General features: G+C 36.7%; 1 protein-coding gene across 1 annotated transcript; it reads right to left on the bottom strand.

The window, feature by feature from the left end:
* Positions 1-4,258: 4,258 nt before the first annotated feature.
* On the bottom strand, positions 4,259-6,394 carry LOC128547865 (cytochrome P450 2H1-like). The gene has a single exon (XM_053521429.1). The coding sequence runs from the start codon at positions 6,096-6,098 to the stop codon at positions 4,569-4,571; it is 1,530 nt and encodes a 509-aa protein (XP_053377404.1). The 5' UTR covers positions 6,099-6,394; the 3' UTR covers positions 4,259-4,568.
* Between the last annotated feature and the right edge of the window lie 10,846 nt (positions 6,395-17,240).

Raw genomic sequence — 17,240 nt, 5'->3', positions numbered from 1 at the left:
ATAAGTAGATACAACTGATTATGAAGCAAGACAAATATTGGAGTAATTCGTCACTCCCGAGGAAGATTTAGAATGCACTCTTACACACAGGTCGCAACCAGTGTTTTTGCAAATTTCTGACTCCTGGGAGGAAATAACAATATGAGCCGTGCCATGGGAAAACCAACATAGTGGGTATGCGACCAGCATGGATCCAGACCAGCCTGCGCATCCGCGCAGTCTGGTCAGGCTCCATGCTGTTCGCTAATAGTTTCTCCAATGCCAATAGGCTTTAAAAGCGAACAGCATGGAGCCTGACCAGACTGCGCAGATGCGCAGGCTGGTCTGGATCCATGCTGGTCGCATACCCACTATGTTGGTTTTCTCATGGCACGGCTCATATGTTGTTGATCTAAACCTTAAATTAGCATATTATAGTGTGAACAGCAAGCACCTAAACAATACGTACGTACCCTCGCACGGACACAAACATCTATAAAGAACAAACAAGGAGATTGTGTGTCATCAAAGTGTTTTGCAAACACTACAAATTATTTTGAAACGTTTTTTTTTTTTATAAAGTTGCGACATAGTTTTACCATATTCTACTTCAACGTTTGCTGTTTGGTGTTCTACAAAAACCACACATTGTCTAATTCGAAATTGTTGTTATCTTTCAAGAACTTTTAATTTGTGGCGGTGCACTGTTATTTCGTTTTTCGCTTTATCTTTATCCGAATAAGAGAATTTTTATATTTGGGTGAGACCAGCAAATACTCCGTCTTTCCCCCCACCCCCACCCTCAACCAAAAAAAAAAACAAAAAAAAAACAAAAAACGTTTGAACGTAACTACATTTTGTACTATTGTTTATTCACTTTTATCAAATAAATTACTAACAATTGCTTTCAGGATTCTGATATAGTTATGTAACACTTTTCATGACGGCGGTAATTTTAACGGGAAAAGGAACTAATTTCTAATTCAAGGCTTTTTAAATCTTAACTGCATTTTGAGTTTTTTTACTGAAAATGATTTGATACCAGGCCGCAAAAAGATTAATACTGTACACTCAAAATTCACAGGGAATTACTGGGAAAACAATTATAAAACATTTCGTGTCCATGAAGCTTTAAACATTAGTTTAAATTAATTTGCATTTGTTTAGACTCTGCTATTGACTTTATAAATATAAATCCAAAATATTTGATTTTGAAACAGTTGGACTGAGACTTTCGTTTATCGTATACCGCATACCGTTCGTTTTTTTAATGATATGCCGTTGAACTGGTGTTTCTGTTCATTCAAGTATCGGATAAAAAAATGATCTCAACTTGGAAAATTCGGAAGATTCTGCTATGGGTATCAAATATGCATTGATTTAACCCTTATCATGCTGGACATGACTTTTTCTGCCTTTGCGACCAGTGTAAATCACGAATGTGCAGGCTGATCATGATCTGCACTGATCGCCATTCAGCCTGTATATTTTGGTAAGCACCCCTTTTAACAGTTAATGGTACTATCCAAATTGAAAGATGGACAAGTTCATAAAAGAAATTTAGCAAGATAAGGGTTAACATAGTCGATGAATATATATTTTTCTTTTTTATTAGTTTGTGTATTCTTATAGAAAGGATTGTGTATCATTTTTACAGTCATCAATCCTATACTCACAAAGTAGTTGCAAACAACAACTTTTTAAAATTTTGTTTCGACTGCAAAATAAATGTGTCATTCTGTCTTATCATTTCCTGTCAGCTTGTCTATCAATTTGTGCCTTCTAAATAAATCTCTTATATACATATTTACAATTATGTAATTAACTATCTCTTATTACATAATGATAACTGTGTCAGAAGATAACATCGCTTATAGTATTTGCTGACTTATTAACAGCCTAATGGGCTTATCAGACGCGATAAATCTGCCAAGATCTCCCCGAGGGATCCTTCAGTTTATTCGCGTTATAAGTGGCAGAAATGCAAACATCAAAGTGAAACAAGTCTAATTCTTCTACATATCCTAGAAAGAAATCTTCTAATTTTCTGAGGTTATGTGGTATAATTCTAAGCTAAAAAACCTATATAAATTGTCGGGTTTATTTCATGTTAGGTATATTTTAACTCGTATAATAATCATCACTATTATATTACATGGGAGTATATTATCTCCAAGATTTGAAATAGAATTAACCCTTCCAGTCCTCCAGCACTCTGTAATATAACAGTTTTGATTGATTAACGATATATAAATATTAGTGAAAGGTCTCTTAAAGAGATGAAAGTACATCGCAGTTTTATTTCAACAGACTCATGATAAATCATTATTAACAGTATAGTATGAAATTAAACAGAATATAATAATTTAGTGTAAAGTAGATTTAACAATACGTAGATTTGGTAAAGCAATTGGATGATTTTTATTTCAACAGATCATGACGAGTTACATAATAATCTACCTGTTTAATTGCGAAATGTAATCCATAGGAAACACGACACGAATAGTTCCAGTATATTCATTTTTATATAAATATCACAATTTTTTCCTTATAATACACTATACCGTTAAACCGGCTAAGACCAAATATTAAAAACTTTAAAAGTGAACTATTCAGTTGATTTCAAACCCAGCAGTCGCAACTGAAAGCGATTTTTAAACAAATTTGATATTAACACTATTTATATACATGTCGCCGCTCTGATGAACAATCCGCAAGATCACATGTTTCTCTATGACATAAATCTTATCCTATGTTAATTAAATGTGAATAATCTCTTGAAACAGGATCTAGTTCGCCAAGCCTCATGTATTTAATATTTATTTTAGGAATAAAATTTTATGATTCGTCTGTAAACAACGATGTCCCTGGATATAACTAAGAACAATTGGAAGAATACTCTGAAAAAGTCTGATAACGTTGTCTGGTGTATTCAGCGTGGTATGTCAACATCCGATGTAAGTCAAAACACATGAAAGTATAGGAGTTGTCAAGACCAGCAATGACCTTTGATATTGAGAATCATAGGTCAAAGGTCAACGGTCCGGCCCGGAATGTATAACCGTTCTGACGATAACTGAGTAATTCTTGCGTATGATCACGAAATTAATAGAGCTTAGATCATACAGCAATTACCTATGATTTGAGATAAATACGATCAAAGGTCAATTCATTGAACCAGGACAGTAAATTTTTGCCGAATAACTAAGAATGTTTAGTCTAAGATCACATTGATAACAACGGATGTCAAATAAACAATTAAATGACTCGGAAAGAATTATGATTCAAGTTGGTCGGTTGTTTCTGTGGATGGTAGTATGACATCATTTCGGATGATAAGCTGCAAAGAACTGATCATGAAGTTGATAGGAGGTTGGTCATGACCAGCAATGACCCCTATTGTATTGAGATCAGTAGGTCAAAGGTCAAGTCTCAGTGACCGGAACAGTTAAACCGTTTCTGGACGATAACTTGAGAATTCTTGGGCGTATGATCACGAAACTTAATAGATAGGTTGATCATAACCAGCAGATGACCCCTATTGATTTTGAGATCAGTAGGTCAAAGGTCAAGGTCAAATTAATCCAGAACAGTAGAATTGTTTTTGCCAAATAACTAGAGAATGCCTTTAGTCTAAGATCACATTTGATACGGAGGTCACTTATGACTGGTAAATGACCCATTATTGATTTGAGGTCAGTACGTTAGGTGGGTAAATACATTCCTTTGTTTTTGCAACCCATGCGCAAGCTAACTGGATTAAAATGGTTCCAAGCAGAATTAGCTCGTATTGTATAAATTCCGTGAGGCCGTTCCTCCCACTTTCTGTCATAAATTTCGCTACTGCTACGTAAGCATAGCTTGTATTTAGGACCAGTCACGGGAGAATTCAACAAAACATAAAATGTGGTTAAATGGTCATGAAACGACCTTGTTCATTTTTACATCAGAAAAGTAGAAAATCTTATAACATAATTATGTTTATTGTTTAAAAGAAACAGGTTTCTGAATATTTTTTTACAAAGCAAACTAAATTTATAAAAGTATATAAAGTGTGGAGGTTTCTTTAGAAATGGCGAAAAAAGATAGGACTTGAAAGAGAGAACTATCTTCCCCCACATTATCTCTAGATCGAATGGCAGTAATATCTCCGCTCCACTCCATGTTTTACAGTATACCAAAGAGAGCATGCCAAATGCTGGTTATAATCACAATGATAGACAATAAACAAATGAATGTAAATGTTGTAGGAAGTTAAATGGGTACAAAAAGAAATACATTAAATGTTGAAACAATTTATCTTTCATTCCTACTACAACTGAAACATATTAAAACATGGAAAATGATAAAGTACAAATTTAAGAGGAAATTACACCTTGTTTCAAATGGAAGTCATACCGGTGCACATCCCTTCGCGTATGAAGAAATTTAAACACTGTTTCATTATTCGGTGTTTTCCGGCTTCGATTTTATCTTTGTAAGCAGCTGTTCATCCAATTTACAGTCGATCCAACCATGTCTATATTAAAAATACAATATTTTCTTTTTAGATTTATGCATCCTGCCATAATATTTTTCACTTTTTTTTGTTATCGCATAATAGCCCTCATTTGATACGGTTCGCAAACCATAGACAACACAAATTTTGCTTTGACTTCCGGAAATTGTCCGTCTGTCGCAGGAAGGAATTTAAAATTTTGCACTAAAACAGTTAAAAACTGAAACAGTTCAATCCTTGCGATTGTTTCTCCTACACAAGAACGTGGCCCTTTGGAAAATGGCATAAACTCTCTTGGAACAGAAAGTTCAGTCTGGTCAGCGTTCAGAAATCTTTCAGGTTTGAATTCGTGTGGGTCTTTCCATACAGTCGGGTCTTTCATAAGCGACTCGATATTAACGAGGACAGTACAGTTTTTTGGAATAAGGTGACCGCGAAATTCAACGTCAGAAGTTACCGAGCGTGGTAATCCAAACGGGGCCACGTGAAGTATGCGGATACCTTCGTGGATTACCGCCTGGACGTATGGCAATTTCTTTCTGTCTCTAAGCATAGGTGGATCTTTGCCAATTAATTCAGATATTTCTGAGTACATTTTCTCTTGTATTTCTGGATTTCTGATGAGGTACAGTAGGATCACTTTCAGCGTTTCTGCAACTGTACTACTTCCGGCCGATACCAAATCCACTGCGGAACCTTTTAAATTACCTTCGCAAAATGTGCTTGTAACGTTGCCCTTGGCGCTCTGCTCAATTTTTCTGAGGTACATTCCAGTAAAAGTATCCCAGTAGCTTTCAGTACCCATACTGTACTTCTGTTTGATATTATTTATATATTGGGTAGGCCATTCAAACAGCCCGTGAAACGCTTTACGAGATTTAGAAATGCCCAATAAGTCCACAGGTAATTTTGTTAAAAATGGTAAACAGTTTACATATATCTCTTTTATGACAAATTCCTCCCCTGATCTCCTTACCAAATCTAAGAGAGCATGAGCTTTTTCGTCTTCAAACGCAAACCTGCAATCAAACAATATCGTTGAAACAATATTCGCCGATGATATGTTGAAAAGAGTTTCTATGTCAAAAGGCCTTTGAAACGTTTTTAGCTTATCTACAAGGTGAAGGATTTCGCGATTGAGAATTTCCTGTATGTGCATGCCATTGTTGTGGAAACAGAGTTGTCGTAGAGACGACTGGGTGAAATTTCGTTGTTCCTTCCACTGCCGACCATTGTGCATGAGAAAACCGTGATGTATAAAAGTCAACTCGTTCAGTCTCGAGACTGGTCTCCATGTAAAAAGTGACCCTCTCTTTACAAGTGCTTCATGTATAGCGTCATATCCATTTAAAAATACAGTTAGTTCACCACCAATGTATATGCCAAAAATGTCGCCATAAGCTTTTCTCAGATCACAAAGTTTCCCGATCACATCCTTTGTTGCCAAGCAGTGGAGGTTCCCAATCAACGGGAGCAGAGGTGGGCCCGGTGGGACACCTGTTCGGCGGCGGGTATTCCAATACACCAGAAGAAATGTGGAAAGAAACACAAGAAAGGATTTCACATCGATTTCATCAACATAATTTAACAGTGTCTGTAAAATGTCTAAAATCCTCCTCATACTTCTATAAATTTAATCCATTTTAATATGGCATACTGGTACAGTTGTTAACAAACGGTACACATATTTTATGTAGTTCAAGGACACTTAAATATATCAACGAAAATCGATATCAAAATTATGTAGCCTAACATTTTCTGCTTCACCGAACAATGCTCACTTGGGCTTCCAGTACCGGTAAGAGGACCACGAGAACATTTTTATACAATCTCGCCAGGCACACGTAGATCTATGTTTTTGACAACAGAAAGTAATGTCAGACGACCTTCAGCTTTTACCGGAAGTAAAAATGAAAATAAAAAATGAAAGTCGCAATCGTCGGTCACGCGCAGGGGTTAGCCCGTCTAAATGTATGCGCGTGGACCTTTTTTTTGCTAATGCGGAGTTAAATTTTCAGCACTTTCCAACAATTTGAAAATACCCGGGCTTTAGCACGACATGTCAGCTTTCAATCTACGAAAAAATATTCAGTGAACTCGGAATAAACACAAATTCCACAGGGGTCAGTAACGGAGCAAGGGTATATGGAGATTTTTGGAACTTCAAATCGTTCAAAAGGTCCTTTTTGATGTTTTATAAAAGTGTCAGTATATGCCTCGGATGTTAGATATTTCCGTATTTGAGACATTTTAAAAATACTTTCAAGACGAATTAAGTGTATTAAATGTTGACTCTATGGAAGCGTGAAGGGGCCACCAGACGCTAGTACGTTTTATTAAGTTACATGCGCGGAAAGGTGTTAAATGTTTGCATTAATCTCTTTCTGGGTTGGTACTCAACTTATAGATAGACCCTAAAATTTTCTGTGATAGAAATACAAGAAATAAAGTCTAGAAATTGATTTCCATGTCCTTGAAATAACAAAAATGATTTCACAAATGTGAAGTTTATGATAGTTTTATTAATATCAATAACAGAAGTTTTAATATTTAATTTAAAATTGTGATCCGCGAAGAATGACAACTCTTGCATTGGGCTAGCCTAGTACTTATAAGCAGAGATATCTGTTAGTTTACCTCCCTTGGCGTTGCAATATTACACAATTGAGTGGAAAATTGTTTAGGACACAGTATCATACATTTTTGCACAACAAAAACATTTAGAATTTATTCATATGTGTTTGATTTACCCCTCTAAACCTGCTTCGTATGATTTTGTCAACTTACTTATGGTAAAAAGCCGATAATAAAATGAAATACCAGTAAGAATTTTATAGTGCAGATAATACAGTTTTGCTTGTATCAAAATGTCACAATAGAAGCACTTTTGTAATACGCAACACCTGGTAGTATTATTAAAGGTGCAGTTATATTGATCTCTATTTCCTATGCCTACAACTTATTACATATATTATACTTATTAAGTAAAATCGACAGGGGTCACATGACTTGCCAGCTAAGTGATCTCAAACCCGGGTGTACACCTTGGTAGAACCACTGATCTCAAAATTCAGCTGGATGAGGCTGCCGTAGGGATCAAACCTATATAATGACGGGGGTCGAGCGATCCCAAGTCAGCCACTGAGGCCTTCTACCAGTTTAAAGGCCCTAATAATGGGGTAAGCCAGTTGCTATACTGTACACTTCCGGTGGACTGTTTTTATGGGTTTAATTTGACACCGACACAATCACAATGGAGTGTAACTTTTGGGAATTCATAATTATCGTATTTGGAGGTGTTTATACAGTGCATTATTCTTGGTAATAGGCATCGTAAGTTCGATCATATATTTTGTCTTTTTTCTTTCCACAGTTTTTAATGCAGTTACGGAACACCAAACCTCCGTTCAAGGCGTTTGATAGTCAGGAAAAAGAAATCGCTTCATGGAAATGAAATTTAGTGTTAAATTACAACTTATGCAGACTTTTAAAACAGTTGATAATTAAGCAGACAAGTATTGTAATGGTGTTTACATATATAAATAGATTTTACCATACATGGTCAAATGTACATAAACTTAATGCATTATTTTCTACGACAAAAAAGACTATACTCATGAAACTTGCAAAATTTGTTTATTTAGCTATGAAAAAAGAGAGAATCATGAGCCATTATCTTTGGCCAAATGTACATAAACTTAATGCATTATTTTCTACGACAAAAAAGACTATACTCATGAAACTTGCAAAATTTGTTTATTTAGCTATGAAAAAAGAGAGAATCATGAGCCATTATCTTTGAAATTCACTATAAATGTAATAATGTTAAATGTGTGTATAATTTACGTACTGTATGTAGACATTAATTTCTTTGTATTATGTATAATTTGCCACGTTATATTTATCATACTTTTCTGTAAATATTGAATCATTGTATTTGTTGTAAATGGCAAAAAACATGTATATGTTTATGCTAATAAACTTTTGAAACAAACTTGAAACTTGGTGATAATGAACAGAAAATTTGATTTCATTTGAAACACAGACGTACAAAATGACTTATTTTCATGATTTCAAAATGAATTTGTATACTAGTAATACTAGGATTTTTGGGCTGCTGAAACAATGAGAACACAATGCAAACAAGAGTCATCTGTAAAATATAGGCCCAACATGATGACCGGATTGACGAAATTGAGGCCCAACATGGTGGCCTGTTGGATGAAACTGAGTATGTAAAATTACCGTCTTGGACATGGTGTGGCCCCATGTGGTTCTGGGACGATCTATGTATGAAAAGAATTGGAACCACTGCCTTACCCTTGCATGATCGTAAGAGGCGACTAATAGGGTCTTAACACTTGGATTTGCTGTAACTCTGTGATTCCAGCAGGTATACAAATTTTGATTCCATACCTCATGTTTTCATTTCGATGTAAATGAGATGTGAAACCAAAATTTGTAGTCCTGTTTGGCGCCATATTTCATTTGAAACACAGACGTACAAAACGATTTATTTTCATGATTTCAAAATGAGTTTGTATACTAGTAATACTAGGATTTTTGGGCTACTGAAACAATGAGAACACAATACAAACAAGAGTCTTCTGTAAAATATAGGCCCAACATGATGACCGGATTGACGAAATTGAGGCCCAACATGATGGCCTGTTGGATGAAACCGAGTATGTAAAATTACCGTCTTGGACATGGTGTGGCCCCATGTGGTTCTGGGACGATCTATGTATGAATAGAATTGGAACCACTGCCTTACCCTTGCATGATCGTAAGAGGCGACTAATAGGGTCTTAACACTTGGTTTTGCTGTAACTCTGTGATTCCAGCAGGTATACAAATTTTGATTCCATACCTCATGTTTTCATTTCGATGTAAATGAGATGTGAAACCAAAATTTGTAGTCCTGTTTGGCGCCATATAACCTATACTGTGTTGGTGCGCCGTAAAACCCAAATAAATAAATGGACATGGTGTGACCTTGAACTTTGACAATATGACTACAGCGACAAAGCGGTAAACTACTGGCCATTGAAAATCCAGATAGAATATCCAAACCCATTCAATATCTAAAGGTCATCATGTCCTTTAGCATGCCGTCCATCAAAACATAATATCGTCTACTGATAACAGCATGCATGCATGGCGATCTATGTATGAATAGAATTGGAAACCACTGCCTTACCCTTGCATGATCGTAAGAGGCAATAATAGGGTCTTAACACTTGGTTTGCTGTAACTCTGTGATTCCAGCAGGTATACAAATTTTGATTCCATACCTCATGTTTTCATTTCGATGTAAATGAGATGTGAAACCAAAATTTGTAGTCCTGTTTGGCGCCATATAACCTATACTGTGTTGGTGCGCCGTAAAACCCAAATAAATAAATGGACATGGTGTGACCTTGAACTTTGACAATATGACTACAGCGACAAAAGCGGTAAACTACTGGCCATTGAAAATCCAGATAGAATATCCAAACCCATTCAATATCTAAAGGTCATCATGTCCTTTAGCATGCCGTCCATCAAAACATGAATAGTCGTCTACTGATAACAGACAATCATGCATGCTATGATAGTTAGTACAGCAGAGTTATAAAGTTAAGGAAATTGGAGACCATGGTTGATAATAAGCCAATACTTTGGCTTAATCAGGTACATTACCTATCTATTATACAGGATGTTATTAAATCCATTTCAATACTGACTAGAAACTTTTCTTCTTCATTTATTTGTGTTCATTTACACAATATCTGATCTCCACATAAACAACCATGCAAGAATAAGACTATTACAATATCTTGTCAATGTTGTGTGTAGATATATATATATAGCATATGTATAGAAATCTGGCAATATATGTATATATTAACTTAAAAATGCCACAAAATATCAAAGAAAAGCTGTTTAGGTAACAAAAATCTGGAGACAATAGACAGATAATCGAACTGCAGGCTCCAATAATTTGTAAAACGTATCAATACAAGGTAAAACTTAGCAGAATAGATTGATTATTTATATATACATTTTGTGAATAAATGTCTACTAACAGATTCAGTCACAAAAGAATAACAAATAGATATCATATTTCAACAATTTTGCAGTATTCTCCTATTTGTCTCCAGATTTCTGGACAGCAGTGTATACATTATACAAGATTTATATATATCAATTTTTCCATAACAAATACCTTCTTTTCTTTATACACAAAGCAATCTGATTACAGGGAGAAAGCAAGACTAATATGTCTGGTTAATTTAGCCTAGCTCTCTGCAAAAGGACAGCCTGGTTCTTTAATGTGCCTGGTATATAGTACCAATACATGCATAGCTCTGTTCTGTGGGAAACAGTACTGGCCTAAATCTGGTGGGAGACACACTAAGCATCACAAAAATTTCCAATGCCTGGCCTGGGATTTCAACCCTGGTCATTTGGAAGAACAGTCAAGTGTGCTACCATTAGATTTCAGAGAGTTTCTCAAAGTCTTTCACCTTAACTGATAGGCCAGTATTGGCTATTTGCAGTAAAGATGGCTTCATGTGTATCAGTGCTACATATTGGGCAGGTTAAATAACCAGATTGTAAATTTGCAAAGAGCTAGGCTAATTTAAGTTAGCTGGACAGGCTTGTATCTAATGGATTTCTAATGGGTTTCTCTCCCTCTGTCCCTCTTGTCAGATTGCTCTGTGTCTATGCTTGCAGATGATAAATTGACACCCTCTGTTGCTGTCTTTTTCTGTAAAGCTCCTTTTAACATGTTTATCATGACAATGGCACTATATAAATCTGGAAAAATATAATATATATAATATTATTATATATAAATATTGCATTATGTTGCAATTCTATTGCAACTGTTAAAGACAGAGAGCACAGCAAGACTGTGGCGAATTTTCTGTAGCAATATGATAGGTTTAGCTGGAACATGTCTTTACTAGAGAGCACACCAAAATCGAGGCAAATTTCTGTAGTAATATGATAGGTTTAGATGAAACATGTCTTTACTAGAATGCACACCAAAACTGAGCCAAATTTTCTGTAGTAATACGATAGGTTTAGCCGAAAAGTGTCTTTGTTAGAATGCACTCCAACACTGTGGCAAATTTTCAGTAGTAATATGATAGGTTTAGATGAAACATGTCTTTACTAGAATGCACACCAAAACTGAGCCAAATTTTCTGTAGTAATACGATAGGTTTAGCCGAAAAGTGTCTTTGTTAGAATGCACTCCAACACTGTGGCAAATTTTCAGTAGTAATATGATAGGTTTAGCCGAAATGTGTCTTTGTTAGAATGCACACCAAAATTGAGGCAAATTTTCTGTAGTAATACGATAGGTTTAGCTGAAATGTGTCTTTACTAGAATGCACACCAACACTGTGGCAAATTTTCAGTAGTAATATGATAGGTTTAGCCGAAACGTGTCTTTGTTAGAATGCACACCAACACTGTGGCAAATTTTCAGTAGTAATATGATAGGTTTAGCCGAAATGTGTCTTTACTAGAGAGCACACCAAAATTGTAGCGTATTTTCTGTAGTAATATGATAGGTTTAGCCGAAATGTGTCTTTACTAGAGAGCACACCAAAATTGTAGCGTATTTTCTGTAGTAATATGCTAGGTTTAGCAGAAACGTTCACTTATCAATAAATCCCTATATTTATGCCCATATTTCAGCCAGTTGTGTCAGTGCTGAAACCGACAGCAATAACATTCGAAAAACATGGATAACTGTCTTATTTCTAAATGAAACATAAGTGTGAGCACTGATTTTCTTAGTTAGATCATTTCCTATCTCATGATCATATATATAACGATTCACAATTTGATAAAAAAACATTCTTTTTCAAATTTTTGGCAGGGTGAGCAAATCATTAAAAAAAGAAGAAAAAAATCAGCAGGGTTCACACACACATCAATACTAAAACAAAATTGAATCCTATAATACAGCTGAACCTGCCTGAGCGGTCACCTCTATTAAGCAGCCACTTGCCTTAAGCAGCCAGTCAACTTATTTCAGCACTGACTTTCTTATTCCAACCTCTCTTAAGCAGCCACCTGCCTTAAGAAGCCAGATTATGCTGCTCCCTTGGCTGGCTGCTTAACACAGGTTTGACTGTATATATAAGCGCCTCTTCAAAATTGATTGTTGCAGTATTTTATCAATGCGAAAATACTGTATTACCCAATGGGAGATAGGAAAATTAATATCACACATGCAGAAAAACCAAAATAGTGCTGTTGCGCATGTGATATTAGATTTCGGATCATATCACATAATTATGCTGAAAAGAAAATGATGATTTTGTGCATGACATCTTACATGTAAATCACTGGGGAATATGAAATATCATTCAAGTTAAACTAACAGGAAATTTGTATTCGGCATTTATTTGAGGTTTAATAAATGTAATATATTATAAATACCATCATACCCTGTAAATAAACATAGTCAAAGATAACAGTCTTATTACTAAAGAAGTTTTACAACACAGATTGGTTATAATACTTGTAAAGGTATAAACAGTTTGGGGACCTGGTGAGTCACAGAAAACAGAGTGGCAACCAGTCTGTTTTAAGAATACATTCAAAATCAACCATTCAGATTCTGAAGTTTGTAGACTGGTCTGCAAACTTTGTTTTGTAACCTTGAACCCTGACCTTTGAATGTAGATCAAAGTACTAAGTAACAGTAACCTTTCTAGTAGAAACAGCCTACAACAGGAAAGAATGGTGGAATAATTCTTCCTTTTAGTTATTTTGCAAAACATTTCATATTCTCTGTAACATATATTTGAGCTGCGCCATGAGAAAACCAACATAGTGCATTTGCGTCCAGCATGGATCCAGACCAGCCTGCGCATCCGAGCAGTCTGGTCAGGATCCATGCTGTTTGCTAACGGTTTCTCTTATTGCAATAGGCTTTGAAAGCGAACAGCATGGATCCTGACCAGATTGCACGGATGCGCAGGCTGGTCTGGATCCATTCTGGTCGCAAATGCACTATGTTGGTTTTCTCATGGTGCGGCTCATTTTCATATTTTCACACTGACAATAACATACAGTTTCAAAACAACACAAATTCTTAATTAAGTGGCAAGTCTTTGGCACACAGAAATTTTACAAATTTTCTAAAATAAACAAGAGCTGTCTCCATAGGATGACATATGCCCCCGATGGCACTTTGAATGAGTAGTTATGGCCGATGTTAGAGTTAAGGACCTTTGACCTACGGAGCTGGGTCTTGCGCGCGACACGTCGTCTTACTGTGTCACACATTCATGCGTAGTTATTTTAAAATCCATGCATGAATGACAAAGATATGGACCGGACACGCCCATCAATGCACTATCATGAAAAATGACCTTTAACGTCTAAGTGTGACCTTGACCTTTGAGCTACGGACCTGGGTCTTGCGCGCGACACGTCGTCTTACTGTGGTACACATTAATGCCAAGTAATTTGAAAATCCATCCATGGTTGACAAAAATATGGACCGGACACGCCCATCAATGCACTATCCTTTAATGTCTAAGTGTGACCTTGACCTTTGAGCTACGGACCTGGGTCTTGCGCGCGACACGTCGTCTTACTGTGGTACACATTCATGCCAATTTATTTGAAAATCCATCCATCGATGACAAAGATATGGACCGGACACGCCCATCAATGCACTATCCTTTAATGTCTAAGTGTGACCTTGACCTTTGAGCTATGGACCTGGGTCTTGCGCGCGACACGTCGTCTTACTGTAGTACACATTCATGCCAAGTTATTTGAAAATCCATCCATCGATGACAAAGATATGGACTGGACACGCCCATCAATGCACTCTCCTTTAATGTCTAAGTGTGACCTTGACCTTTGAGCTACGGACCTGGGTCTTGCGCGCGACACGTCGTCTTACTGTGGTACACATTCATGCCAAGTTATTTGAAAATCCATCCATCGATGACAAAGATATGGACTGGACACGAAAATTGCGGACAGACTGACAGACCGACAGATGGACAGACGGTTCAAAAACTATATGCCTCCCTTCGGGGGCATAAAAAAGCATATATCTATATCCATAATAGATAGGTCATCTCACAACCAGGAGAAACAGACATATAACGTAGAACTGATCCTAGTATGTAATGCCTCTCCCTCCTAACTAAATAACATGTACCCTTAAGCAGACCAGGGTAAACTGGTGTTTGCATCCTAGTTTATCAAGTCCTGATCAGTTATCCATAAGGATTTCATCTTCAGAAATCCTTTTAATGATGCTAAAATCCTGCACATGTGTCCTGTGAAGATCCAATCCCTGGAACATTACCTGCACTGTTTGATTACCTGTTCGATAACAAGAGGTTTTGATCAACTTCTTTTTTTTTTAAATATTTGTTGAAAATATATTTTCCTTAGATATGGAAGTGTGGCAATGTACAGATTACTACTGAAATCAGTATCATTATCAAAAAACAGCTTTTTGATGTGCTATCTTACATTGTAAAAAACAATCATGTACTTAGTACATTAATTAGCATGCAAATGTAAAGAATTATAGCAAAAATGTTTTTCAAAGTCTTCATGGACCAAATCTGAAAAAATAAACTGGAGACTATCAAAATCACAGAATGAAAATTATCCTCAAAAGGTAAAAAAAAGTTCCAAATACCACTTCTATAAACTTTTGGCACTGTAGGCTATTTTGTTTTAAAAAAAATTTAAAGAATATTTAAAAAAAAACAAAACGTTTTATAAATGGAAGTGTAACATTTACATATAGCAGGTGGTTTATTTAGTAATGAAAGTAAATAATATTTCCTGCATGCTTTCTGTATTTCATAGGTTTACACATTTTGAAATTTTTCTGCATTATCATGCTGAACTTTTTATAGAGAAATTCATTTAAAGGAAATAATACCTCATTAAGTGCAGCTGCTTTGTGTGTTATGGATTCAATGCCATTTTTCAAAACGTTACTTAATATAACAATATTCCTAGATTCTGTACCAGTACCAACTCGTTCTCCCCAAGCAGTCAGTAACTTCCCCACATAAACCAGACGGAGAACAAACAAAATAAGAAATACTGTCTCCTGTAAAATTGTCATGGAAAACTTCTCTTGTGCTCAATATACATTTACTAAGCTAACGGGGCTGGAATCCTGCTACAACATATTCATAGAAAACCATCTCTTTGACTCCACATACTAAGCTACATTTGTAATAATGCCAGAATCCAGCTGCTAAATATTCATGGAGAACCATCTCTTTGGCTCCACATACTAAGCTGATGAGGCCGGTCTCCAGCTGCTGAATATTCATGGAGAACCATCTCTTTGGCTCCACATACTAAGCTGATGAGGCCGGTCTCCAGCTGCTGAATAGTCATGGAGAACCATCTCTTCGACTCTACACACTAAGCTGATGAGGATGGTCTCCAGCTGCTGAATATTCATGGAGAACCATCTCTTTGGCTCCACACACTAAGCTGATGAGGCCGGTCTCCAGCTGCTGAATAGTCATGGAGAACCATCTCTTTGGCTCCACATACTAAGCTGATGAGGCCGGTCTCTAGCTGCTGAATAGTCATGGAGAACCCTCTCTTTCACTCTACATACTAAGCTGATGAGGCCGGTCTCCAACTGCTGAATAGTCATGGAGAACCATCTCTTTGGCTCCACATACTAAGCTGATGAGGCTGGTCTCCAGCTGCTGAATAGTCATGGAGAACCATCTCTTTGACTCCACATACTAAGCTGATGAGGCCGGTCTCCAACTGCTGAATATTCATGGAGAACCATCTCTTTGGCTCCACATACTAAGCTGATGAGGCTGGTCTCCAGCTGCTGAATAGTCATGGAGAACCATCTCTTTGACTCTACATACTAAGCTGATGAGGCCGGTCTCCAACTGCTGAATATTCATGGAGAACTGTCTCTTTGACTACACATACTGAGCTGATGAGGCCGGTCTAAAGCTGCTGAATATTCATGGCGAACCCTCTCTTTCACTCTACATACTAAGCTGATGAGGCCGGTCTCCAGCTGCTGAATATTCATGCAGAACCATCTCTTTCACTCTACATACTAATCTCATATGGACTGAATCAAGCTGCTGAATATCCATACAGAACTGCCTCTTTGACTACATAATGAGCTATCTGTGCCAGCCTCAAGTGCTGCATATTCATGGAGAACCAACTATGACTCTACATGCTAAGCTAATTGTGTCGACTTTAGGCTTCTGAATATTATGGAGAACTGTCTCTTTGACTCTACATACTAAGCTAATTGTGCCACCCTCGGGCTTCTGAATATTCATAGAGAACCAACTCTTTGACTCTGCATACTAAGCTAGTTATGCCAGCCTCAAGCTGCTGAATATTCATGGAGAACCATCTCTTTGACTCTACATACTAAGCTGATTGTACCAGCCTCAGGCTTCTGAATATCCATAGAGAACCAACTCTTTGGCTCTACATACTAAGCTAATTGTGCCAGCCTCAGGCTTTGGAATATTCATGGAAAAACAACTCTTTGACTCTACATACTACGCTAATTATGCCAGCCTCAGGCTGCTGAATATTCATGGAGAACTATCTCTTTGACCCTACATACTAAGCTACCGGTAATTGTGCCGGCCTCAGGCTTCCGAATATTCATGGAGAACCAACTCTCTGACTCTACATACTATGTTAATTGTGCCAGCCTCAAGCTGCTGAATATTCATGGAGAACCATCTCTTTGACTCTA

Source organism: Mercenaria mercenaria, chromosome 13 (genome assembly GCF_021730395.1).
Source record: "Mercenaria mercenaria strain notata chromosome 13, MADL_Memer_1, whole genome shotgun sequence".
Classification (NCBI taxonomy): Eukaryota; Metazoa; Mollusca; class Bivalvia; order Venerida; family Veneridae; genus Mercenaria; species Mercenaria mercenaria.
The sequence above is the reverse complement of the archived record's forward strand: the minus strand, read 5'-3'. Positions and strand labels throughout refer to the sequence as shown.